This window comes from Bactrocera oleae, chromosome 3, assembly GCF_042242935.1.
Source record: "Bactrocera oleae isolate idBacOlea1 chromosome 3, idBacOlea1, whole genome shotgun sequence".
NCBI classification, from domain to species: Eukaryota; Metazoa; Arthropoda; class Insecta; order Diptera; family Tephritidae; genus Bactrocera; species Bactrocera oleae.
The window spans coordinates 91,874,096-91,902,005 of record NC_091537.1 but is presented as its reverse complement, the minus strand read 5'-3'; the positions used below and the strand labels follow the sequence as shown (position 1 = coordinate 91,902,005).

The 27,910-nt window shown below is 33.1% G+C and overlaps 2 protein-coding genes, 1 long non-coding RNA gene and 1 pseudogene across 14 annotated transcripts in view; 2 read left to right on the top strand and 2 right to left on the bottom strand.

Annotated features, from left to right (window-relative positions):
• LOC106621603 (serine-rich adhesin for platelets) overlaps positions 1-17,400 on the top strand; it is a 194,638-nt gene extending 177,238 nt beyond the window's left edge. For 6 of the 8 annotated variants that reach the window (XM_036360004.2, XM_036360005.2, XM_070107221.1 and 3 more), the window contains 3 exons: positions 1,253-1,557; positions 7,689-7,904; positions 11,889-17,400. In XM_036360004.2, the coding sequence (XP_036215897.2) occupies positions 1,253-1,557; positions 7,689-7,904; positions 11,889-13,390 (2,023 nt within the window). In that variant the 3' untranslated portion in view covers positions 13,391-17,400. Of the gene's footprint in view, positions 1-1,252; positions 1,558-7,688; positions 7,915-11,888 lie in introns of all 8 variants that reach the window. The other 2 variants (XM_070107223.1, XM_070107222.1) reach the window with 2 other exon arrangements.
• On the bottom strand, positions 2-19,858 carry LOC118680407 (uncharacterized). Of its 2 annotated transcripts, none has more exons than XR_004975938.2 (3): positions 19,769-19,858; positions 19,605-19,698; positions 2-303 (listed from the first exon to the last, which is right to left on the bottom strand). It is a non-coding gene; the product is annotated as an uncharacterized lncRNA (long non-coding RNA). The 2 variants fall into 2 exon arrangements; XR_011395561.1 differs by lacking the exon at positions 2-303 and adding an exon at positions 5,087-5,136.
• A 1,496-nt stretch (positions 19,859-21,354) lies between these two features.
• On the bottom strand, positions 21,355-26,845 carry Clamp (Chromatin-linked adaptor for MSL proteins). 4 transcript variants are annotated; one of them, XM_014240537.3, is made up of 7 exons: positions 26,700-26,845; positions 25,019-25,207; positions 24,733-24,933; positions 23,759-24,675; positions 23,507-23,692; positions 23,111-23,436; positions 21,355-23,040 (listed from the first exon to the last, which is right to left on the bottom strand). In XM_014240537.3, exons 2-7 carry the CDS (start codon positions 25,181-25,183, stop codon positions 22,898-22,900), a joined length of 1,938 nt encoding a protein of 645 aa, XP_014096012.2. In that variant the 5' UTR covers positions 25,184-25,207; positions 26,700-26,845; the 3' UTR covers positions 21,355-22,897. The 4 variants fall into 4 exon arrangements, with proteins under 4 accessions (XP_014096012.2, XP_014096014.2, XP_014096013.2 ...); XM_014240539.3 differs by lacking the exon at positions 26,700-26,845 and adding an exon at positions 26,287-26,398; XM_014240538.3 differs by lacking the exon at positions 26,700-26,845 and adding an exon at positions 26,245-26,385.
• On the top strand, positions 25,427-27,006 carry LOC138856350 (uncharacterized; annotated as a pseudogene).
• Positions 27,007-27,910: the final 904 nt, after the last annotated feature.

Genomic DNA, 27,910 nt, shown 5'->3' with positions numbered 1-27,910 from the left:
ATATTGCAGAATTTACATATATACATAAACAAACATTTGAGTATGTGAAATACGAAAACACTTTAGATCTTCTTACAATAATAATTTATAGAAATTAAGTTTGAAGAGGTAGATGGTTTATGTACTCACCCATTTGACGAAGCGTTCCTATCACGCATATTTAGTTACGTGTTTTCTGTTGTCTCATTCTTATGATGTCATGCTTAAATTTAAACTCTTTTGAGCTTTGATGAATTTCATAACACTACTTTACACACCATATTCAAAGTATTTTTACGTAGCTTCTAAACTAAACGACACTTTCTGAAATTAAAAAATTAAAAAAGCATTAAGAAAACCAAAAATTAGAAATTTTAAACAATAAAAATTAAATATAATTGAAATTCAGAAATAAATAGAATAGGCAACGATTTTTATGAGAGCAGCAGATGGTACAGCGCGTATACGCAACATGGCATTTTTTTTAACTTTTACATGCAATTTTTTATCTCCAAAGCAAATAAATGTAAAACTTTGAGTAAATAATATGCTAATACAAAATATCCATAAAACATGTCTTTTAAAGATATACGCAGTTAAAGTTATGCAACAAAGGTACTGAGTATACATATGGTACCATAAAAATTCTGTGTTGCTTATACGCCATGCTTTACTGTATGAATGAAGTACATTTGTTGTATAATTTTAACTGCGTATAACTTTTAAAGCAGTGGTTTTGTGAAAAAACGATTGAGACCTTATTTGTAGTGCGGCAAATTTGGCATTTGAATATCATTTTTTCAAAGCGGCAGGTTTAATTGTTTTATACAAAATAATAAAAAAAAACATGTTATATTATATGAATAAATAGCATGACTAAGTCACGATTTAAATTGAAAATAAATAACATGTTTACTATAGATATTTCTTAAGACTAAAAATCTAGTGTTTGTAATCTGCTACAAAAAAGTTGCGTCAAATATATCAAATTATTTAACAAACCGCCTCCCTTAACATTTTAATATCTTCTTTGGTGTACACATGTATTAAATATCGGCATGGCAAACCTGCTCTACTAAAATAGTATAAAAAGCTAAGTAGAAATGCTAAAAACTGAAACAACACCACTAATACAGCGTTAACAGCCATTAAAAAAATTAATTAACCACAAACAATGCATTAAAACCCATAATTATTTATTTAACTACTATATTAAATTTTTGACTAATAAATTTTTTTTAATTTTTCTCTAATTTTTCTCCAATTCGTATAGAAAATGTTGGCTTGAATCCTCATTTGTTGGCATACGACCACTGGACTCACCGCAAACACCGGTCATCGAGACAACAGCAACCACATTTAGTAGCGCTACGAATACTAACAACAATACAGCAACTAACAACAGCATCAGCAGTCAATATAATAATTATAATTATAATTACAATACAAGTAATTCATCATCAAATACATTAACGGCAATAACAACACCAAATAGTGTTGGTGGCATCGGCATCACCACAGCGATAACAACAAATCCACATGTGTTACGCATGAACGGTCTGAGTATCGTTGGCGGTGGTGAGTCCACAATTATGATTTAGGCAATAAATATGTTTTAGTTTACTATGAGCGAGTTGTATGTATACATTTGCCGTAAGTTCCAAAATACACAAGCACACACGCACACACACACACATACATACATGTGAGTGCATATGAAATGTATGCGTTTGCAGCAACAGCAAAAACCAGCCAACTTTTTCACTACAAAACCAAAAATTTACACACACACACATACACACATACACTTTGAAGCTAACTTTTCTTATTGAAACTGAAAATATTCTGTAGTGGAAGCGCAAGAAAACGTTTAGCGTGCGAACCAAAAACACTGTTTGTTTGTTTGTTTGTTTAATTTAGTAGTGTGAAAGCGCATTGCAATAAAAACAACAAAACAAGCAACGATATTTGTAGTTGTTTAGCTATGTAGTTGTCATACATACAAACACACGCATATCTATATATATATATATATATATTTAAATGTATACATTTTAGTGCATTTCATTACACACATACATATAAATATCGTTACTTTGTAGTGTTGCAGCGAAAATTTAAAAAATATATATTGAAATTATTAAAATCTGCAATTAGCATGTAAAAATTTAATTTTTACAATTTAAGTGCGCACAAGTAGATTTCGTTAAAATTTTTGTTCAATAGCGGTTTTGAGGCATCCTCGTAAGCTACAGATGCTAAAAATGCAAGAACAAAAAATGCCACGGCATTCTTACAATTAGTTTGCACTACTTTTTTTCGATTAATTTGTTTTTAAAACACACACACACCCATATATACATATATACATTAATTAACATTTATATTTATATAACTTTATACATATACAAAATGTATTTAAAATGTATTCTCGATTGTATTTATATGCGTATAAGTTTACCTTAATTTCGCTTTAATGTAAAAACAATAATTAAAAAAAAAATAATTCAAACACAAATGTTGCAATATTATGTTTTAAAATATATACATATTTTTAAATTCAATACATTGAAAGAAATCAAAAAAAAATTGAAAATTTAAAACACTTTTTAAACTTTAAAAAAAAGTTTTAATATATTAAAATTTTGGCAAATAAAAAAATTTTAAAATTTTGAAATTTTGAAATATCGAAAAAGTTTTGAAAAAATAAAAACCAAAATTTTAAAAATTTACAAAAAAAAATTAAACGAAAAAATTAAAGAACTTATTACCTTACCCCCATTTGTTTATGCTCAAAATATCTACACTTATAATATTTTTATTTAATTTACTCATTTCGCTGAACTTTTAATTTAAATTGTATGTAATTTTAAAAATGTTAATAGTTAAATAATATAAATTTATTAGTTTGTATTAAATTTTAGTTTTAACATTTTATGATTTTCTCTTTTCTTTAGCTTTTAAGTTTCGACGATGACAATTAACTTGCATACATACATAATAAACATATTATAAAAATTTTATTTTATTTGTAAAACATAACATGAAAATGAAATAAATACATATTTACGTCCGAAAACAGACTTATCAATCATTTTACAGTGTTCACAAAAGATCATAATAATTACAAAACAACAAAAATAAGCAGTTAAGTGCTGAAAAATAATAGCACAGGTAAAAAATTCCTGAAGTATAGCCTTAGCGCCTAAATGTATGCAATGACTGCTTCTAAACTATGAAATTATAAATTAGTTTTGAAGTTAAAAAAAGTTGATAATAAATAGTTGAAAATTTTAGAAAATTTACTATAACTACAAGATGGCTATTTCCGAAAAATAACAGAAAATGCATCAGAAGCGCATGGAGGTATGCTAGCACTGCTCCAGAATTTAAAAAATGCCACCGTTGAAAATTTTCAAAATTTTTAGAAATGACTTCACTGATTTAAGAACCATTCTGCTTAAATTTGCTCTAAGATCAATAAATATTCAACGCTGTGGAATTAAAGAACCACAATTTTTGAATCCTGGCGAAAAAGTTTAGTATCCATATTGAATTTTGTTGGCATGTTTGAATTTACTTATTGACTAGTGGGCGGATAAGCTTTATGTGAGTATTTCCAGCAACCACAAGGAGTCTACAAAAATAGGGAAGTGTTGTTATATAGTTTTTTTTTTGTCAGGCCTGGTCAAATTTGTATAAATGCATATCGGTCACGAAAGTGCAAAAATTTTAGTTTGAATTAGTAAGAAGATTAGTTTGCGCCAAAAATTAAGCCAAACTAACCTCATAATAGTTTCAATATAAAAAATGCGATTTCAATTTTTTTCGCAAAAGTTTCAAGTATCAAAAAACATCACGAATTCAATGAATTTTCTATTTTGGCAGAGTTTTAAAATAGACTAAATTCAATGTTCGAAAAAATTATTAAATAAATATACATAGGTGCTAGTATTGAACATCATATATATTTATGCTTCCACCATTCACCAAACATATTCACAAAATTTTGTAACTAACTCGCATGCATCGATAAACAAATCCACCAATTTACGCTCTCCCACTATTGCGCGCACTTCCCATGCGGATCATATCCCAAAAAAATCACATTATCAAAGGAAAGCATAAAGTTACTTTCAAAGCTATGCAGGAGCATATGTACATAGGAACGTATGACATAACATAATGTGACATAACGTAACGTTCGCAAAAAAGGCAAGCAAATCATTAATATACATTCATTCCACAATTAACTAAATTTTTTGTATGAAAACATTTAATTACACTCAAAAAACGCATCAAAATAAATACAAAAATTTAAATTGTCGAGCGCTAAAATATTAAACAAATAAACATAACTATGTAACTAACTGCAATTGTATATAAAATCGGACGAAAATTTATGTTTTATTAATTTTTATAATTTAATTCATTTTAAGTTGTTTTAAATAAGCAAATATGTGCATTTTAAAGTTCTTATATTGAAAATAATTTTGTAAAACATAATTTAAAACTTGATAGAAATAATAAATACATAATTTCTCACATACATACAAACGCATAACACACTTATATTTTACATTTGTAGTTAACGCATAACTGTTAATACACATACATATATAGTACATACAAACGCATATACATTTTTCGTTTAAAATGTGTTTTTATTGTGATTGACTTTATTTTCTTCACTAACATATACTTGTAATAATGCATACATAAATACCATTACATTTATTTTCATAAACAATATCATTTATAAATACCACTACGTACACATATACATAGACATATACGGCGTTTTAAAAACTAAAATCAAATTGTAGATTTCATAAACAATGTAGATTTTTACGCATTTACATATAAAAGTTATTTGATATAAATAAAAGTGTTAACATATAAAACATATATTTTATATGTTTGTATGAAAATTATTTGTTTTAAACAAAAGTTAATTTCTTTTAATTGGATTCTGATTGGTTTGTTATACTTATTTTTTTTTTTTAATATTACCCTTTGTCTTTTAAAATTCAAGTCTTCAAATACCCAACTTTATTTCACATTTAGTATTTTATTCTCCTTAATTTTCCTCAATTAACACTTTGCTGCATCTATTCTCTTTCAGCTGATTTATAGTAGTAAGGATGTCGAGTCTCTCTGTGGTTTAGTAAAAAAGAAATCCATTATTTTTGCATTAAATTGATGGTTTTATTTAGCAAAGTTAGAATGAACCGAATCAGGTCAAATATGCACCGTTTTGCTGGATAACCTGTTGCCATTTTGAAGGCAATTTAATAATGTCACTCTCATAGAAACCCACGTCCCGGTTGGCAAAACACTGTGAAAGTCGATTTTCATAAGTTTTTCTTAAGGCGAATTTTTCACCTACAAATTCATTCGCCATAGACAGAAACAGTTAGTAATGGTTGGTTCGAGATCCAGACTACGGTATAATGATGCATAAGAACAACCTAATTGATAGTACAGGTTCGAATTATGAGCTAGGCTGTACGTAAGCAGCTCAAACTAGAGGTTTCATTGGCGATCCCACCAAAGAAAAATCGTTCTGTCCGTCAACTCTGATTTAGCTGGCGTTTTCGCCTGGATCGGAGAAGAACTAAAATTAAAATATGGCGTATTTACGCATTGCTGGTGTCCATCTTTGGCGTGTACTCAAAGCATGCTGGATCAAACAACCACAAAAATGTCTGAGAGGTTTTTTAGTACGAAATTTTATCTTTCTAACCCCATTCAGCGTAACCCGATCGCACTTATACAACGCAAGATACAGATTACTAAAGCCATCTATTGAAGAAATTATGGATTTCTCTTTACTAGACCTAATATATGTTTATCTGTTAACTTTTATTCTGCTAATTCTCCTCTGAATTATGGTGCCTTGTGCGATAGCTCTTATATTATTACGCGTTGCAAGCCAAAAGGTGTCACTCAACAATTTCAAGCTAACCTAACCTATAATGTTTCGATATTTTGTGTTCTAGCTCATGGTCAAAGTTTACAGCTTAGACAGTGGCGTCTTTCCTTAAATTTTAAGAAAACTATAATACTTTGATGAAGCTATATGTGTACTGAGCTCAACATTTATCAAGTTTATTATTTTTAATGGAACCATGCCACATATATATACATCTTATAATAAGTGGACTTGGTGTCTAAAATTTGTATTTCGCTCTTATACTAAGTTGTTGTTGTTGTGGCGGCAGAAACCATTCCTATAGTAATTTTCAAGTAAACCGCCGAGTTAACAGTACTTGGCCGAGTAAAAAACAGGGTCGGCTCTGGTTACTTAAATCCAAATGTCATGGAAACGAGTTCTACACTAAATTGTCAGTTGCTGTCCAAATAAAAATAAACAACGGCATAACTACTATGAGAAGGAGTGCCGAGCAAGCAATCTTGCAATGTTAGTTGCCAGAGAAGTGCTTGGAACAACTATTTGCTGCTACAACCACAATATTTTGCCATCAATATTAAACACTTCGCCTTATGTGCGCCCTGCTTCTTATACACATCTAATGTTGTTTCTCGATTTTTTCGATTTAATCCTTCTCCAATTAGAGAAAGCTAAAATTTATTGGCTACGAACGACAAACGGCGGGAAAATGTAACATTGCCATTTTTTTGACATTATGGTTCTCAAAAATGTGTTCGTACTACATAGCGACTCGATTAAGACTTGGCTAAATTCCCGTTAGACCCGATATAACATAACCAAAATTTAAGAATTATTTGTACAGAGTCTGGATGAGATCTTTAACACATAAAGTATACTTTTATAACTCTTTATAATATTTTCTATGATAAACACAAATCATTATAATTAAATTTAACAATTAGATATTTAATATTAAGCAATTTGTTATTGATTATTCTCAACTTGCACTATATCTATAGTATAGATGATGTCTTTAACTTCTAGTATTTATTATATTATAATTTAATTCAGCACATAACTTAACAGTAGCTATTAATTGCAACTAAAAACCATATTGTATAAATTTTTGTGCCACTTTCCTTAGAACACCTTTACCACGACCCGAACTAGTACCACCTACTCAACGCTACCTCTCTTCCTCACGTATATACTTGCGTTTTTAGTACGATAAAACTCAATTTAAACATTAAAATTTGCTGCGTTGCTCAAAGCTCCTACTAAATCATAAATTAATGGAGGATTGAGTCAGACTTAGACCTCATTAGTAGCTGTCATTATTGACAGTCAGGGTGTATTCCATGTGTTACTGATATTTTGTATATTTTTCTAAGATATATAGTTGGCAGTATAATTATTTTTATTAGAATTTAATTAAGTACATATCTTAGGCTAAAAAAAAGAGTTTTACAAAAACAATTTAAATATATATGCGTTTTATATTCTCGTTTCTTTTTTCTTGTTTTTTACCACACCAACATTACTAATGCTAACAAAACTGAAAATCCCACCAAAAAAAAAATTTTTAAATTTTAAATCCATCATCAATCAATGGCGGTCAACAAATATATGCTACATACATACATATATGCCGAAATATGTACGAAATTAACAATTACCTTAAAAAACCACCGTATTTTCCCTCCTTTGCATCCCTCAAATTATAAAAAAAAAATTGACAAAAAACACTCATTTAAAAAAAATTTGCTCGCCATCAAAAAACCAAAACGAATCTCATCGCAATTCTAAAATTTAGCGCCAGAACGCTCGTTGAGCACCGCATCGCTAGAAGATGTCTTAGCTTCACTTTTAGGACTGCCATCGTCGTCAGCGTCGTCCAGTGGTGGAGTGCAGGGCGTGAACGTGGGCGCTGGTGCGGGTGCAGGTATTGGCGCTAGCGTCGGCGTCGGCGTCAACGTCAACGCGGGGCCATCCGCCACAAGTGATCCATACGCTAGGTCCACGACGACAGGTATGAACCTGTAAGTTTTCTTCCATCACAAAAATATACTCGTACATACAAACATATGTAACTACTACATACTCGTATTCGTATTCGTATTCGTATTTATATAGACATTTAAGCGAAACTACATCATCATTGCGGCTCACAATCGTACAAATTGATATATAACTACATACTTGTAATCATGCAAAATCAAATAATTAGTTAGAGAGTTTTGAAAATATATAGCATTAATTTATTTGTAAATTCAAACAAAGTTCGAAACATTTTTTAAATTTTTTTATATATAATTATTTACGATTTGTTATTGTTGTGTTTCGTTATAAGTGTTAAAAGCTGATATATATTGGGCTATATTATTTCGCTATATTTACAATATAACAAAACTATTTAAGGAAGTTTTAAATATTTATTATTAGTATTTTATTTAGTGTTTTGATTTTTGAAGAAAATAAAAACAAAAGATATAAAGAACGAAGGCTTACTTTAAATACAAAACAAAAAAAAAAAAAAATAATAATAATAAAAAAGAATAAAATTCAAAGAGAACTCAGAGCGATAAATCAAAAAGCGATGATTTTTATAATTAATAATTTAAGAAAAGGCAAAACCTATCATGTACCCTTTAACTTCTTATTTTGTTTCATTCATGGCTAGTCTTAATACATTTTTATTAATCCCATTTCATTACTTATTTATTTTTTATTTTCACTTACTTAAATTTTTTTTAAAATTTATCATAATCATATAGGGAAATTTACAAAGTAGCAGAGGTAATTAGTGACGAATCATAAGTGTAAAATAATTTTTTATGCCTCATAAACTAAGTCAATGGATTTATAAACATAAATTATTCTTAATTATTTTTACTATATTGTTTTATAAAATAAAAAAAAACAAAAAATTATTTGTGAAGCAGGATTTCTTCAAATATTGCAAATAGAAGATCCGCTTTTTTCATTACAAATTTTGGGAGTATCCACTTTCCAAAGATCACTTCTGAGCTCGAAACAAATTTTACAATTATTTTTTGGAAATCGAAATATACTAAAAAAGACGATTTTTGGGAAAAAAAAACAAAAATGCTGTAAAATTTTTTTTAATACCTTAAGGGCATATTTATACGCATTTTAACAAGCTGTCAAAGTGTGATCCGCCTATTTTGAAATTTTTTATTATAATTTTCCAGCTGACAATCGCTTTTTAAGAATCAGCAATAATCTCCCATAATGTGACAATCCCATCAACTTTGTCGCCCTTCTTACAACATTTTTCGATACTAGTGGAACCGCTTTCACTCTTATCTCTCATAATAACAATTATATTATATAATATATATAAATTGAATTATATGTATAATATATATATAAATTGCCAGATAAATTATCCACATGATTGCGAATATAGTCTAACGTGATACTCAAATTTTTCACTTAGTATCTTAAAGTTTGTTAGCATATTTTGCAAAATTTCTTAATAGTTTGTTGTTTTATGGTTATGTAGAAAAATCACGACTATCAGCACTAAACTTTTCCAACCTTCACTTCCGGAACAGTCAAACTTTGATAATAATCTGTACTTTTGATGCGGTGCTGTATTTGCGGACCAACAAACAGTCCACCTTTTAAGTTTTCCATACCAAGCTTCGGAAATTATCTACCAATTATTTTATCGTTTCTAAATTTATCACGTATTATATCGATAAGTTTATTTTGAAAAAATAACTTTGGTGTAGATGTTTCACCCTACCTTTCACTTCACTGATACATTGTACTTCTGAGATTGTATTTCTGATTTGGGTATATCATTGCTTCAGAGCGCATGCTAATTACTTTTGAAACGCAAAGAGAAATTTATATTGAATAAGACTGAAAATTTAGTAGACTGTAGGCTTAAATAACTCCAAGTTTGATTTTTAATAAACCTTCGGCGTAATTTTTCGCATATTTTCGGTAAAGATAGTAAAGTGGAAATCAGTTAAAACTTATACGCGTAAATTTTTTTATTAATTTATTAATTTTATTATTAATAAGCCTGTATTTGCGCAAAATGGTAAGAAACGCGAATATTACAAAAACAAGAGCACATTCAATACTTTCATGAATAATCGTGTGTTCGTAATCTGAACACTTGAAACCATCGATATTTGTTAAGATATCCAGGGCTACAAAAAAAAATAATTTTATAAACCTATGTAATTTATCAGGACTTTTTTATTCTGTGTCATAGTAAAAAGCTATAAAATAAATTGTCAAAATGTCAAATGCTTGACAGTGCTTTTTACAAATAGAACATATGTTTTAGTTTTTTTAAATCAATTCGCTAGAATGGCAAACATTTTAAATTAATTGCACGCATTACTAAAGTAATTTACTAGATGTAAATGATCCATTTTAATTTAGTGTTAATGCGTTTGGCAAAATTGTCTTTTGACGTGTTAAATTTGCCGCCGTCTCATTGACGACCAAAAAACTATAAGAATTCTGGCAGCTTTAAACTTCTTTGCACACGGCTCATACCAAAAATGTGTAAGCAACAACAAACAAGCTGAAATCAGCTGTTTCTGTTTACATAATTTTGTTCACCACACGTGTGGAGAAACACGCTGCATTCTAAGGCTTTATATTCTATTAATATTGCCATAGAATAACAAAGAGTTTTTACTTGATAAAAATCTTGACCAATTGTCAATATTTTATTAATTTGTCAAGTGCACAGATAAGAATACAGTTTCGAAAAAAAATTAAATATTTTTCGAGTTACACGCGCTCTTCGACGGTATTAAGAAAGGGCCCCCACTGCTGCAGTGACTTCCGCCTTCGCTGTAGATGAAACCTAAAAGCAAATTCTCTCTAGAAGTTGTTTCTTTGCTTGCCAAAATCAGATTAAAAAAGAAATGTTGGGCCATTGCATGGAGAACTATGTACAGAACATGCAGAAAATTTGGATAGTGATCGGCTCAGTTGTCTTTGAGTAATCAAATTAAAAAAGAAACTCATAGGGTTGATTGAGTTGAGCGGTTACACTTCAAAAGCCAGTGACTCAAAAAAAATATTAAATATTCATTTTAATGTTTAGTATGGTAGTTTTAAAGTAAGAGGCTATCGAAATGAGCAAAAAATTATTTTTCTTTTCAAAATTTTACACTATGTGGGTCCTTTGACCACAATGTAAATTCTTAAATTCTTTTCTTACTATGTTCTTAAACAATTTCTTTTTAAAAATTAACACTTTTAAAATTTAAGTATTGAACTGTTGGTTAAATTTATTTTCGAGCATAGTTTCAAAAGCCAATAGAACCTTTTAAAAATAAAAAAAATAAAAATTCGCAAATGACTCAACAACTCCTTATGAAGATTTGCGTTACATATTTCTGTTGTACTTATTTGTGTCCAGTCGTAAAATTTGAGGTTAGTGACGAATTCATAGTAATGCCGCTTTCTAGGTTATATTTTATTTTCTTTTTTGACTTTATCTTTTACTCTTTTGATGATGCAACTTAAGATCCTCAAGTTAGCAGATAGCTGATTAGATTGCTATTTAAGACAGGATTAGTCAATTAGGAGAACCTAAATCATAATCAAAAATTTATATAAATAAAGCAAAAATGTATATAATTGAGGTTACACATATTTAGTAACATATAAATCAGCTGAGTTTTGTAAAAAAAATTTAAGAATCTGTTTTTTTATTTTTTCAAAATATTATTGTCCTTGAAGAGAGGTTTTTAATGAAAATGTCGAACGCTATAAAGCAAGTAGTACGACTGAATCCTTCCAAGCATGCTCAACTCATTCCTACGCGTTACAAAAAAGAAATAAAAAACTCCTGTGAACTTGTGCTTATAAAAACTTTTTGTTCGATTTTTCGTTGGGAATGCCTAGACGTTGTATTGCATTAGAAGTTACTTAGCAAATGTTTGCGCTGTTAAAGAAAGAGTTACAAATCAAACAGTTGCCTCAATCCAGCACATTCTCTTCTCATTCGCAGGCGATTCAGCTAGTCAGTCCCTGGTAACATTCCGTCATATGCCGCAGCAGCAACAACCACCACAAATTCCCCAATCCCAGACGCAACTACAACAATCCCAACAACAACTACTGCTAGTACAACTACAGGCCGAACAGCAACGCCTGCGTCGACGCAGTGAGGGCGATGCACCGCAACAACAAAAACAACAACAGCTGCAGCAACAACAACAACAACAACAACAGAATGCCAAAACCAATTCATCAGCCAGCAACAGCATCGGTGCAACGACGCACACCAACGTCGTCGGGCACTTCCAAGACGCCAGCGTCAATAACCACAACCACTCGTCCGTCGTCGGCGGCAGTGGCGTTGCAAGTGGAGGTAGCAGCGGTGTCATCGGCGCCGGGAACGCCACACTGTCGACGCGCCGTGTCTCGCTCGGCGACAGTTCCGAGTCCAATAATAAGACCACATCCGAGCTGCAGATCAAGTGTCGCAACACCAAGTGCGATCGTAGCGCCACACCCGCAGACGCCAAAAAGTATTACAAGTCATGCCACAATTGTACCCATCTATATTGTTCGCGTGAATGTCGGCGCGCCCACTGGGAGAAGCACCGCAAAGCATGTCTACACTCACGCGCGTCGAATTTGTGCCGCCAAGTGTTAGCCACTTGTAAGGATGATGTCGATTCGCAACGCCATCTCAGTTTGTTGGCACGCAAGGGCTTCCTGTCGCAGGGGCGCGGCGTTGTGCGGGTGCTCTTCCGTTCCGCCGAGGCGGCTGAGAGTTTCATCAAGCACGGCTTTCAGTGTATGGGCGAGGCGTCCTATGTGCGTTGGCCCGATCTGATGCCCGCCGAAATGGGTCTCGAGCTGTACTCGGAATTGCTTAAGCTCAGCACCGAATACAAGCCGGACTCCAAGATGCTCATCTACGTGGCCATATGTGTGGTCAGCGAAGCGCCGGGCATGGGTCAGGCGCCAGTACGCTGGGAACGCCAGCTGGTCTCGCGTTGTGCCAAACTGAAACTCTGTAAGAGCATCCTAGCCGAATTGGAGCAACAACAACAGGCGCTACAATTACAACAGCAAATGCAGCCACCGTTGACAGTGGTTGCAGTGCCAGAACCCACCACCGAGATACTCATACTCACATTCAATCCCAGTTTACGCTCGAATAACGGTCAAGGTGAACTCATACTCTCAAATATATTGGATATATTGTCACGGCGTGGTGTGCTCTTACGCAAACATTATCCCGAAATTTATCAACGTCTACAAACCTTCACCGATGGACAAACGGATAAATTCAATCCGGTAACATTGCATCCGCGCGACTCACAAACCGGCAAAAGTTTCGTCTGCATCATTATGCCAGTACATACGTCCGACAGTGATGTCATCAAGCTGCCGTCGGCATCGGATGGCGGCAATCGTGTGACCACCATCGATGTGGGCTCACCGGCTGCATTGGCACAACTAGATGATGACGAGCTGCTCACACGTTCTACAAGTTGATTTTTAAAAAGCAACGGTCGTATTGGTACCAAGAAACGCTCATCGTCGACGGGCTCGACCGGTTCGACGACGTCGGATCTCTTATTGATGTCTGCAACCGCGGCTGGTGCCGCCGCCTCTTTGACGCTGGAAAGTACACGCATGTAGAGAGTGTGACGTTTGCTTCAAGGTCGTATCGGATATAGGAACGCAGCTTATATAGTTTTAAGACAGTTATATTAATAGCTATACATACTGATATACATAAACATGCATATAGTCTTATAATCAATCTCTCTTATAGCCTGATTAACGAACAAAAGAAGCTTCCACTCTTAGCCACATTTAAAGGAACGCATACCGAACTCGTATTTAGACGCCGCACACCGCATACAACATAACTATGAACTTTATACATACAAAGTCTCTTTACAAGTAATCAGGAAATCTTCCACATTTCACTCATATCATGCTAATTTTCGGAAATCGACTAATATTTATGCATAAACATACATACAAGTACAATACCACTTCTTCATATTCGTATTTAGCTAGATAATATTTATTTTATGTGCTTTCTTAGTGTTAAAAATCTGTAAAATTAAGTCAAGAAGTCATGGGTGATTATGAGATAATACACAAATTTGATTCATTAGCAAGCAAAAACCAATAATGTAGAATTAAGTGGAAGGGAAATGGAAAGAAGCGTTACAAAAATATAATCAAATAACTGTTACACATTTTTTAAGCTGGACTGATGTATTAAATATCTCCGTTTGCTCCAAAAATTTTGAAAGTGTACACGGATTTTCAAAATTCTCCAAGTTTCAAAGGAAAAAGAGGCACTGCGTTAAAAAGATTAGGTCTCGGATTATGCGCTTAAGAACCTTACATATGAGCATTCGTCTATGGATACTAGAACTTACAGACCCTATCGATATCACTTACTGATATTTCACTGAAAAACTTCGATTCCCAGCATTAAGTGGTCTTACGTCTAGCCTTACATCCTAAAAACAGAAACCAATCGGATACGAGATGGTTTAACAACCCATTTGCTCTTGCTTCGTGGCCGTTAAACCAAACCATAACACAACCGCACATACAACCTATAACCTGAATTCATAGTACCTTCAAAAAATCAAGTTTAAGGTCTGGGATTGTAAAAACAAGCATTCCCATTGTGATGTTTCAGAAACTCTGAGCAAAATTTTTAAAATGAATTGTCAGAACACCGCTATAGTTTCCAGTCGGATTAACAGAGGGTTGTATTTCCTCAAATACCAAAGGAAAGATGTTTAAGCCGAGTTAAGAGTTTCTTCTTCTTTTTTAGTCACTCGTAGTGTTAAGTGCTGACACCAAAATGCTCAATAAACTCAAGTTTGTGGTGCGATGTGAACATGCTATGAAACACGTAGAACTCTATGAATTAATTTTTTAAATTTCAAAATCTTAGTTTTCGAAAAACATAGTACTTTATGAATTCCTCCTTTAAATACCAAAAATCCCAATTTACGAACACGAGAGAGTTCCTACACTAACACAAAATTTAATAAGGACTTGATATTTTTGGCGATTATATACATATTGTATAATCGCCATTAAAGTATTTTATTAATACATTTTTAAGGTTCAATAGATTACTTTTATTTTAACTTACTGAAATATATTGGGTAGTTTATGAAATTGAGCCGATTTAACGATTACGATTACATAAAAGGCCGCTGTATTTTTCGAATACATTTGAAAGCTTTCAAGCGCCAACACCTTGTAACATTTTTCAAGTACACGGATCTAATCCTACCCTAAGCTAATACCCGGATTAAATAATAATTTCTTCAAAAAATATAGTCCTTGATGAGAATTCAAGCTATACCATGGCGACCTAATTGATTTATTATAAGACCACTTAATATAAGATGGGAAGAAGGAAGAGTGAAGAGTGAAGGTGTAACAAGGAGTGTCATAATGGCCCTAGAAACTTGCACTAAAGAGACACTACGTTCTATATGAAGATCATATAGAAATTAGATTTTTCAGATATAGAAATAATTTTTTTTTCAGAAATAGAAATCAGAGATAGCGGTTATATGCAAATACTTTTTATCGAGTAATTTTTTTTTTGTTAACATGTGAGATCTTCTAAATGAGCAAGTGTATGCGAAATGTTTTACACAAAGTGGCAAACTTTTAAGAGGTTATATCCACTTGAAAGTGTGGAAAAAAAACGTTTTTTGTGATTTTTTTCGGAATATGCAGAATTTAAAATAATTTAATAAAACGCGATTCACTTTGAAAAATTCTGCATTAACTTGATCTCGTAGTCGATCTCTTGGAAGGCGTTCGAAAAAGTTGTCTGGAGATGAGGAAGATTTTTCTGCTTAAAATTACCCAAAAAACCATAAAAATTTATTATTATTACAGCTGAATACAAGTTATGATCGAAAACTAGTTAAAAGTTTTTTTTTCAAAATGGCTTGGAAATCGAAATTATTATCAAGAAATATACATATTTTTTCGATCATTACTTGACAAAAACCATATATCTAAAAAGATCGAGTAAAATGCTCAAGTATTTTAGCTGTTTCGAAAAAAATTTTCTCCCCGAAACGAGTATAAAGTTTTTGAGGCCGATTACACTGAGTTAAAAAATTCTTACGCATTCACTCATATCTCCGAAAGTCTATATACTTGTAATATCTAAGTATTTGCCGGATCAACTTCAAATTGTCGGAGAGTTTTCTCAAATATATGTATGTGCTTTCGATATATATGAAAAAAATCGTATATGAGAAATTCACAAGTGGATATAACCGCTTAAACAAGCAACATCATATGGATTGGGGCGATTATGGATGCCAAAATCATAGAAATATTGAAACCAGGCGCTTGAAAAAAGTCAAAAAATTGGATTAAAGAATAGATAATAAAATTCGGAACAAACATTACAGTAACAAATTAAGAAACAAAGATTACAAAAAAAAAAATAAAAATTAAAAGCATTCAGGGGTTCGCAAACAATAAATTATAAAAAAAAGTTCTTGAGCGTTAAAAACATATGTATGTATATTCTGCAGCTTCCACTGAATACGAAGTAATGGAAAACTACCCAAAGAATATAGATAACTGAGCTAGGTTGAAAAATAGCTGAAATTGTAATTTAAAAAAATTGTCAAATCAAAACTTTAGTACTTGAAAAAATAAAGAAATTAAGAACGCATTAGTGGAGACAGCATAAGAAACGCCTTGACGCCGCCAACAAGCGATGAAGTCGACTATTTAGATGCGGTAGGATTTCATTAAATGCATTGTGCAAAATAAGAATAAACCGTTATAAAGAGAGACTTAGTGAGTAATTAAAATAAATTCTAACATTTCGACGCTTAAGCAGCCGAAACTGCAGCGACCATTGAAGGCATATTTCTATGTTGCGTTGCAATTAAAACGCCTTGCTTTAACTAAACTCATACTCATGCTTACCCATTACGCCTAACTAATGACTAAGCCGACATTTAAACTAGTAATTAATTAAACGAGAATTAACAAAAACACAAAAAACAAGTGAAAATAATAACATTTAAAGTGACATTTAGATATTTACGTAATTTTAAGCAGCTAATGGCCTTATTTCGTGAATTCGTTTCAATCACACACACACGCACTCACTAACACATACATATACATGCATATATACATATATACATACATACATTGACATTGAACAAAATGAAACTGTAACAAAATTTATTCCTAATTAGTAAAATTTTTTAAAATTATTAAATTTATTTACTTAAGTACATTTTAAGCAAACAACAAAAACAAAAATAAGAAAACAAGAACTTTTAAAGTTTATTAAGCGTAACTATTGTCTTTAGCACTAATTTTGTTTTTGTGTTGTAGCTAATAACTAAGTGTGCTGGTTAAATACATAAATATTTTCCAATAACAAAAATTAATATTTATTGATGACATTATTATAATTATAAACTAAATTTGTAAGTAAATTATTTAATAAATTATGCCAAAAAAAAGTGCATTCTCACAATTATTTTCAACTTGTGGTTGCCTAAGAAAACGTAAGTAAAGTGATTAATTTCAATTTAATCGTTTTAAGCGAAAGGCGTTCTAATAAACTACTAGCAGTTGCCGAAAAGGGTCTCAATTGCATAACGAACAATGCTAGTCAGCCCACCCAAGGATCACTCTCCGGAAATCACGCACCGCCTGAAACACTCACGTGAGTGATGTAAAGATCAGCCATTTTGAAAAACAAAACAAGAAAAAACTTTTACTTCGACTTCACAGGTGCGTTTCTTTTATCAACTATTGGTAGGTGAAGTATTTTGATCTTATCTATGATAGGAAGCTCTCATGGCAGCCAAATGTCGAGGAGAGAGTGAGGAAGACATCGGTCGCCTTACACTCTTGAATTGGATCGAACTGGAATGTCTTGAGCTGGGTATATGAGGGACCCTAAACAGGGACCCACAGAAATTTTCCACTGCTTCAATTGCATTCCTTACAATTTAGATCACTGCATTGCAAAACCTGATCCCCGCGGTGACTTCCCGGCCCAAACACCTGCGAGAGATTTGTGGGCGGGACGAAGCCGTTGGAGAAGGGGTGCAGTGATCCTTTTCACGAATGGACCTATGTTAAGTAAAGAGAGAGAGGAGGAGGTGAAGTCTTTTGTCGGGAGCTTCCCATCGAATGTAGTTTCAGGCTACCGGACCATTGCAGCGTTTTCAAAGCGGAGGTGACTGCCATTAAGGTAGCAGTAATTGTACTGCTCCAAAGTGCAGCTTCTTCCAAGAAGGCGTGCACTTACTCCGATAGCCGAATGGCTATACTGGCTTTGAGCTCGTTGACTGTGTGCTCAAAACTAATCACGGAGTGCATGACCACATCAGCAATTGCTTCAAGCTTCCTCCATATTAGACTTGTGTGGATGCCGGGTCACAGCGGAAGCGCCGGAAATAGCAAAACCGATGAGCTTGCTACGTAGGCACCTTTTACCCAATTTCATCCGATTGGAAACGAGTCGGTTTTTCGATGTCCTCTTGCGTTTTGACGAGCTCAGCAAGCGCTGATCAACAACCAGAACTTCTGCGACTGCGAGATTCTTCTGGCCCAGAGTGAACCGTTAGAGGTCCTCCGAACTACTGGCTCTTAGCAAGGTAAACCTCGTCGCAGTTCTAAGTGTTCTGCCTGGACATTATCCAATTGGTTCCCACGCGGTGCGGCCAAATATTTTGTCAGACGCTCTTTGCCAAAGCTGTATAGAGGTAGGCGAGGTGGAATAATCTTGTCACTTTCTTCTCTATTGCCCGGCTTTCGCCAGACTATGATAGATATATGTCGGTAGATACACTTTTGACGGACCTAGCGAGGTGGCTGAGATTGATATTAACCGTCTTAATAAATTTTTCAATCAAGCTCAAAAGGCTTCGTCGACCTATGAGGAGCTGGTGATCTTTTTAGGAGTTTAGGGGTAACACAAAAGACGAATATCAATTCAAGTGATATCCATCGATTTTGGATTAACCCTACGACCTAATCTAAGCTAACCTACATATATACTATATATAATTAAGTCTGAAAACATAACGGCCCACGGCTTGCATCCAACGAAAAAGATTTTGTTAGTTCTTTTCACATTAACAACCTTAAAGTCGTTTTTAGGTTCTTTAATATGAGAAAATAATCTTCTATGAAGATCTACATCTTGATTTTGATCGATCAGTTTGTATGACAGCTATATGCTTAAGTAGTCCGATCTGATGTCTTGTGAAATAACAGTTTTCCATATAAGGACTTTTGATCGATCGATAAATTTGTATACAGATATATAATGTAGATTGGTCCAATATTGGTGGTTCCCACAAGTTAACATATTAGCTTCTTGCGGAGAAAAGTACGTGTACAAAACCTCAGATCAATGCCTCGAACCGACAGACGCACATGCCTAAATCGACTAGGCTCGTCACATATACATATGTATATGTAACTATACTTTATAGAGTCTCCGACGCTTCTTTCTGGGTTTTCGTGGAAAACTTGATTAGGATAAATCATGGTATGAGTGTGGTGCTACTACTATAACAAGTAAGTATGATAAAAATTTTTGAGTAAAACAGTTATTTATCTAATGTAGTCAGATCGTCTTCATGTTGTATGACTTTTTGATTTTTCCTTCTTTTACGACAATAAAATAGAAAATTTAGTTTGTACTCACCATTTTGCGCAGTGTCGAGTCGGCTCACTTATTGCAAATATTATTAATATATTCTAATTATTGTTTTCACTATATTTTCTTATATTTCACCAGACTGAAAAAAAATAAATAAATAAATTGTTTGCATTAAACAAATCAAAAGTGGCAAAATTCTAAATACTTACTTGCGCTGAATATAAATGCATTATTTGAGGTTATGTTCGATAAGCAACTGCATGCAATTTCATAATGCGCAGCAAATAAAATTAAATTGCTAAAAATTATTAATATTTAGTAAGTAAAGAGAGAGAGAGCATGAATAATAAAAATGGAAAGAAATGAAAAGAGAAAAATAAAAATTGTTTTTAGAAATTATAATTGTTTGTAGAAATTAACATTAATGGAATTATTTACTATGCTTTGAATGAAAATAAACAATAAGTAACAATGAAATGAATAAGGATATTGTAATAGGTGTAGAGCTCAAGATTTTCCAATATGTAAAAATAAAAATAAAAAATAATAATTTGAGGTTATAAAAAATAATAATTTGAGGTTATAAAAAATAATAATTTGAGGTTATAAAAAATTATAATTTGAGGTTATAAAAAATAATAATTTGAGGTTATAAAAAATAATGAGAGCAAAAATAAATATATGAATTTTGGGCCTTATCATGATTCGGTTATTTACAGATTGTATTACTTCGGCGCGTGTTTTTTTTTACAAAATTTTATTTTTATGGACCGGATTATCAGTTTTTTTTTTTAATCAAAAGGTTTGTCTTATATCTTTTAGCTATCAGGAAGAACAAGAATGCAAGTCACTCTCACGAAGCGCAAAATAACGAAAAAGTAAAGAAAATATCAAAATGTTGTTTTTAAAAACTACAACATATCGACACTTGAAAAGTAATTATTATAATTCTTATAAAGCTAAACACATAGCAAAACAGCTGATTTTAACATTGTGAGTTAAAAAACTTTTGATAAATAGTTGCTATCGGACTATCGACACAATCTATATATAATTGAATAGTACAACATATTTTTTTTTTTACTTTTAAAAATGAAATTAATTAATTTTAAGCCGTGAAATGGTAGTGTGTGATAGAGCGAAAAATGTTAACAATATAATTAAGTATAATGAAAATAAAAATGATTTTAATGTGTAAAGTTTAAAAAATCAGGAAAAAATACATAATGTTCTATTTTATTTTGTTAAATTTTCACCACATAAAAAATATTTTTTTATACATTTTTTTTATTTTTAATAAGAAATATATAATTTTTAATAAAAAATATATTATTTTTTTTTTGTTAATAAAAAAAAAAAATATTCTAACTTTTTTTTTAACAAAAAAAATTTAATTTTTAACTTCTTTTTTAATAAAATAAATATATTATTTTTTTTTTTGTTAATAAAAAAATATAATTCTACCTTTTTTTTTAATAAAAAAAATATAATTGTTAACTTTTTTTTTAATAAAAAAAAATTTTTAACTTTTTTTTTTAATAAAAAAAATATAATTTTTAACTTTTTTTTTATTAAAACAATATAATTTTTATTTTTTTTCTTAATTTTCACCGCAAAAAAAAAAACAATAAATTACAAAAAAAAACTTTATTATTAATATATTATTATTTTTTGTTTGATTTTGGTTTTAATGTGTGAAGCTTACTAAAATATATTTTTTTGTTTTATTAATTTTCACTAAAAAATATATAATTTAAACATTTTTTTTTTAATTTACTATACAAAAAAATTCAACTTTTTATTTATTTTCTAAAAATTCGCTTTTATTGTTTCATACGTATTTTTGATTTAAATTAGCTTATTTAAGTATTAAATCGCTAGTATTAATTTTCTTTTAAATATATTTATTTATGCCCATATATTCGTGCAACATTTTTCTCTAATATACAGTTGTATATTAATTTTTTATGTTTCACTTCTTGCAATAATTACTAAATTTAAATATTAATATTATACGAATACGTTACACTCGAACACGCCAAAGGTGCGAATATTGCATTGTTTAATTTTATTTTTATCATAACTCTTTAATTTATTATTCGTACGTATTTGTTATTTTAAAAAATTGTATTTGTTTAGACTAATTAATGGAAATATTATTATTATTTATGTGTACACTTAAAATATATATGTATTTATATATAAAATTAAAATAAACGTAATCAACTATCCACGCTGATCTGGTCGCAAAATTGTTGAGCAGTAAGTAAAATTACACAACGCGAAGAAGAAGTTAGGAAATCAGTTGAAATATTATTCGAAACTAACAAGTTCGAAAATATGCGAACTAACAAAGTTTACGTGGAAGAGCAATTTTTCTTAGCAGCACATCAGTAGTGACGATTTCTACCGCTGAAATGTTAAAAGCAGCACTAGAGACGCTATCAAATCAATTAAACCGTTAGTAATTGATCTGGTGTTGCTTTAGTTGCATTTTGTGGCACATGAAACCAAGAAAAATCACTAACCTAAAAATGTTTTAGACAAAGCTGAAACACAAGCGGTGCGCACAAAACAAGTTGTAATTGCAAATATTGAATATTTGGTAATTACAAGTCTCCAACCGATTTTCTTGAGAATCATTAATATATAAAGTAGTTGGAAAATTGTGCTACACTGTGAAAAAAGTATGCAGATTGCATGTGTGCTTGAAGCACATTTGAAACCCACGTTTGCAACAAGTTCTTGAAAATAAAAAGCAAAAACAACAACAAAATTATGACAACAATAACTACCATGGCATCCAAACGCCTTTAACTGGCTCCAGCCGAGTAACTGCTCTATGCATGTGGATACACATTGCCCGTGGCAGCGGGCGTTGCAGCGACAATTATTTCACCTGTTGCCGTGTGTTGCTGATAATAGTAGCTGACAGTTTGCATTGGTGGACGCACTATTGTTGTTCCACCTGTAGCCGTGTTGTTGGAGTCATGCAAATAGGTGGTGGTGTAATGTTGTTGACTCATATGGCTTTGAGCTTGTGACTGTTGCGGTTGCTGTGGCGGTTGAATTTGTGTTATGTGCTGCTGTTGACTATTGGCTGTTACAGTTGTTGTAACACCAACTGCTGTTTGCTGTTGCGTTTGGTTTGGTATTGCTAACGATGTTTGTTGTTGCAGTTTTAGTGGTTGTGGTTGTTGTTGTTGTTGTTGCAATTTGTTATTCGCTGTCGTTGTCGCCGTTAAAGTGGGGGTAGCGGAAGCGGTGTTCGCGTGCAATTGATACCGCTGCGCAGCAATAATTGCGTTTGTGGCAACTGTTGCTGTTGCCGCTTTTGTCTATAAACCAGATATGATCACCTCTTGCTGTGCGTCGTCATCCATTTCGGGTATTTCCTGTTTATGTATCATGACACTTTGCCCATCGGTGGACATAGACTGGTGCTGCTGCGTTTGCGCTGGTTGTCGCGGTGCAGTTTGTCCTACAAATACAAAAACAAATACACAAATTAGTGCTGTCAGCATAAAGTGCTTCAAAATATATTAACTAACCGTATTTCTGGTGAATGCCTCTATGTCGCTTGAGCGCAAAGCGATCGGCAAACGCCGCCGAACAGATATCGCAACGGAATGGTTTTTCGCCAGAGTGCACTTTGGCGTGGTTCTTCAAATGTGCAGCCTGTGAGAATGCCGAGCCGCATATATCACACTTGTACGGTTTCTCGCCGGTGTGTATGCGCCGGTGATTCCATAAGGTGGCGTGACGCGCGAAGCCTTTATCACAAACTTCGCAGACATATGGCCGCTCGCCGCTGTGTGTGCGCTCGTGGTTCTTGAGATGTGGCGATTGTGAAAACTGCATGCCACATGTTTGACATCTGTTAAACAAATTAATGTTAGTAAGCTGTTTTAGTATATAGATATATATTATATATAAATGGTATGTACTTATAAGGCTTTTCGCCGGTGTGTATTCTTGCGTGATTCTTCAAGTAGACCGCCTTGGCAAAAGCCAGTCCACAAATTGTGCACTTGTAATTCTTTTCGCCACTGTGTAGTTTCTTATGAGACCACAGACTCGAGTAACGTGAAAAAGTGCCGCCACAAATGTTGCACGTAAACGGTTTGGGGTTTCTGAGTGGGTGGAGATAAAATATTGTTATAGTATTATTAATAAAACGGAATTTAATAAGCGCTCACTCTGCTTTTACATTGACAGCCTGCTGTTTGGTGGCCGGCGTGCCTGATCCTACGAACACCACGCCAGAACCATTGCACTTTTGACATTTGGTCACTTGCTGTTGATTGCGTTTCTTCACTGGATGATTGGTGATCGCAGTCGATTGGCCGCTTGTTTGTTCTTGCTTCGGCGCAATATTTTGCGGTTGTTGACTGCTTTGTTGTTGATGTGACTCGGGTGAACTAGCCGTAACCACCTGCACCGGTTGTAACTGGTGATGTGTCAACATACCACCTTGCCCTGAAAGTTGGTCCATTGGCGAGGAGTCCCCACTACCGCCAGTTACAAATTCATTTAGTTCACATTTTATGTCACCATCTTGTGCAACGAAAATTTGTGTGGGTGTGAGACCTTGCGGTGCGTTCATCTCTTGATCGGCACGTATACAATCTTCGCAGCGCACCAGTTTTGGCCCTTTGCGTTTGGCTGGCTGCAGCATTTGATTGCCACACGTTATGCATTTGGATTGGGTGAGTTTAACGGATTTTAAGCCGGCGAGGTTGGTTGTGTTAACGGCTAATTCATTGCCGTTATTCTGCGTGGTGACATTTGTGACCACTGCGTTATGTTGCTGCTGTTGTTGTTGTTGTTGTTGCTGTTGCAATACAGTTGTGGCCGGTTCCAAAGCTTCGGTTGCCACAATTTGTATCTGCCCCATTTGGCCATTTTCTGTGATTATATTTTGTGTCTGTACTAGTCCTTGCGCATTCACCACTATGGTTTCCGGTTGGCCTTGCTGTTGATCACTACCGTCCTGCGTGTGTATACGTTTGTGGTGATTCAATAGCGCCAAGTGTGAAAACATTAAACCGCACACGTCGCATTTGAAACTGATGTTTGAGATGGTATTTGGCATTGGCGAGATAGCCTGCAAGGACTAGCGGAAAATTGAGTTTATTTAAGGATATTAAGTGAATTTTTTGTTTGTGCTTACTGCTGCAATTGGTTTATTCTGATTAACAATCTGCAAACGGCCTTGTGCATCTAAGGTGGCAATGCCAATTGTGCCACCTTGATTTAGTTGCATGCCATTCACCAGCGCGTAGTTGTAACCACCAACGGGTTGCGCTATGTAGCATGTTTTGTTGTCATCAGTGGTAAGTTGTGCTAAATTAACTGTGGTGGCCGCGCCTCCCTACAAAAACAAACATTTATTAGTTATTTAACTTATATTCACCAATTAGAAAAGTATAGTATGTTCATTATTGAAAAACACTAACATTTGTGGTGGTATAATAAAATGTGGGCTGCTCCTTTTGTCCCTCTATTTTCGGCTGTTTTAATATGGTACCGTCAGCTGTTTGATACTGTATAGTAGTAGGCTGCCCATTGGCGCCTATTGCATTCGTAGTGAATATTATATTCTTGGTCAGATCCTCCATCATTGGAGCGAATAAAACGTATTAAAACTGTAAAGTAAGTTGAAATTAAGCATTATAAAACAATTATACTATTATTCACCATATTATATACAAATTGACGTTTTGCGCGCCAAAATATTTTGGAATTTCCATAGTTCACCAACCCAAGAGGTTTGTTTACATTTTTGCTTTAAAGCTGTTTTCAAAACCTCAAAATACATAGTCGTACTTTTTCAACACACTCACTTTAATAGAACAAAACAAAAACATTAAAACTTGCACAAAACAAAACCAGCTAAAAAATTCTGGCAACGCTATGTAAGGGCGAGAAAAGGCAAGCTGCATGGCACTACGCAGTACTCGCTAAGGAGTCTCTCACTCGCTACTAAATTTATTCGTTTGACGCTTACACAACGAAGACAACAGTATGAATTTATGAATTCATAGCAACTTAAAGTGCAATGAATCCTCTTAAAAGCTATTTTCAAGAGAATGGTTGATGAAAGAAACAATGTTAATTAAACATAGTAGAAACGAGCGAGAAGCACTGAATGTACACGAGAGAAATAGCGAACGAAATACTAAAGTGCACTATAAAATTGAGGAAATATCCATGTGTGTGATAAATTTGTAGAAAGCCTAGGTTTGATGACAATAAAGAGCAACAATTTTTTCACTGCACAACTATACACACATACGTATGATATATATAGCGGATACTCTTCTAATTCTACATGTTGCATTGCAACACCAAGCCCGCGCTAGTGGAGGTCATAGATTGTACGAAGCACGCATATTTAGGGGAAAATAGTATTAATTTGTTGTTGTTTCGTTTAATTCAATTTATGCACTTGTCCGCTAATTTTCCAACTCTTATGCCATTTTTTTACGCAATGTCTGCGTTCGCACACCACTGCATAAATCAATTGCTGTTCGAGCAAATCCGAATACACGAACTAGGCACATATGAACGCATACATACATATATTTGCATAGAAAGTACACGAACTACAATTTGCGTCTTCATTTTCTATGCAATTAAACACAATTTATGATCATTATAAACACTTTTGTTTTGATCTTACTCTTCTATCTTGTTTTTGGCGGTCTGTGTACAAATATTTCACCTTTATTATTGTTTTTTCTTTTTCTAACAAATTCCAGCAACGCAGTAGACTACGTGCGAGCAGGCGACAGTAAGCAAGAAATTTCCTTTTTTCTTCCACGCCACTTCAACTCGGTTTATATGAGGGCAGCCGTTCGCCGATCTCGTTATTGCCGTCGTCGTACAACATCAGCAGAAGCGACAGCACTCGTACTCGTACAGTTGGGTAGAGCGAGCAGTGCGCCCGACGACGAATAGACAAGAAAAGCAATATGGCGGATGCCTACACTTTACTTATAAGTAACAGCACTATGAAAAAAATGCACGACATAACTTTTTCAAACTACTCGAACGCGTCACTTACACAACTTTTTATTCGAATTATGCCCATAACTTTTGTTTTAGCGCAATTTGCTGTTCCTAACGCATATTTACCTTGTTTAAACTTGATGAAAGGAAAAATCTTCAATTTGGTCTCTTCTTAGTTTTCTTCTTCGCACATTCGAAATAAAATTGCACTACTCGCGCATTTGCCACGCCGTTCACACTCGCTCAGCCGCTAAAACAAGACTGAATTTTCGACGGTTTTGCAGTAAGAAAGGGACACCCTGGTCTCTTTTCGCTAAAATTTCTGTGGCGTTGCCAACTATGTCAATGGTGACAAGGAGAAAGAGTGAGAAAGACAAAATTGTGCAAAAGAATCTATTCTTGTATGAGATGTTTTTAAATTGGGTATAATAATTAAATTATTATTATAAATTTGGGTTGTTCAACGTGGTTTTATTCGTAGAATGTAGTTTCACTATGTTGTCAACGTCTTTAGTAGCAAAAGTGAACTAGTTCACTAACAGTTAGGCCTAAAAGTATGCAATGAATTCCACGTACGTTTTGACTGAACGCACTCCTATGAAATGCAGAGTTGCTTTTGTATGAAATTGTTAACGTTAAAAATTTAAATTTCAGTGGGAATTTATTTCAAATAAAAGTACATATTTATATTTTAAGACTTTTATCCACTTACAAGTCAGACCCAAATCGCATTTTTGTGAATTGTTTTTGAAAAGGCATTTTATTTGATAAATAAATAAAAATAATGTTGCGATTCACATTGAAAAATTTGGGATAGATGCATACAGGTGAGAAAATTGTGTTTTGGATAGCAAAAAAAAATTTTTTTGTGAAATAATCGAAATGTTCAGAAATTTCATTAATTAGACCATTACCTGACAATTTCCAGTCAATCGGTTCAGCCGTTTCGGCGAAATTTTTCTCTCTGAATCTTAAAGCTGCGTTTTGAGAAAAAACGTTTGAATTTTTGAAAGCCGGTTACACTACATACTCATTTTTTTAAAAATACTCTCAACTTCAAATGTTGGGGAGAATATTCTGAAATATATGCATAAACTTTCGATATACATGTATGTATGTATATGCAAGAAATACATTTTTTCAAAATTTACTAATGAATATGGCCAGGAGGTCAAATGCTGTAATCACAGTTACATATGAGGCCAAGGTATTCCAAAATTTTCAGACTCCATCGAACTAGCATCAGCAACACAAAATAGAGTACTGTTTATTCATAAAACCAACAAAAAAAAAAAAAAATACCGAACCGTAACAACCTGCTGCCACGTAACTGGCAA

Bases quoted from the DNA above. Each gene is read 5' to 3' on its own strand.
- Clamp (XM_014240537.3), bottom strand. From the start codon at position 25,183: ATGATGGAGGATCTGACCAAGAATATAATATTCACTACGAATGCAATA. The intron at 24,676-24,732 runs GTAAGCACAAAC...ATTTTCCGCTAG, and splicing joins AGAATAAACCAATTGCAGCA to TCCTTGCAGGCTATCTCGCC. The intron at 23,437-23,506 runs GTACATACCATT...TTTGTTTAACAG, and splicing joins ACCGGCGAAAAGCCTTATAA to ATGTCAAACATGTGGCATGC.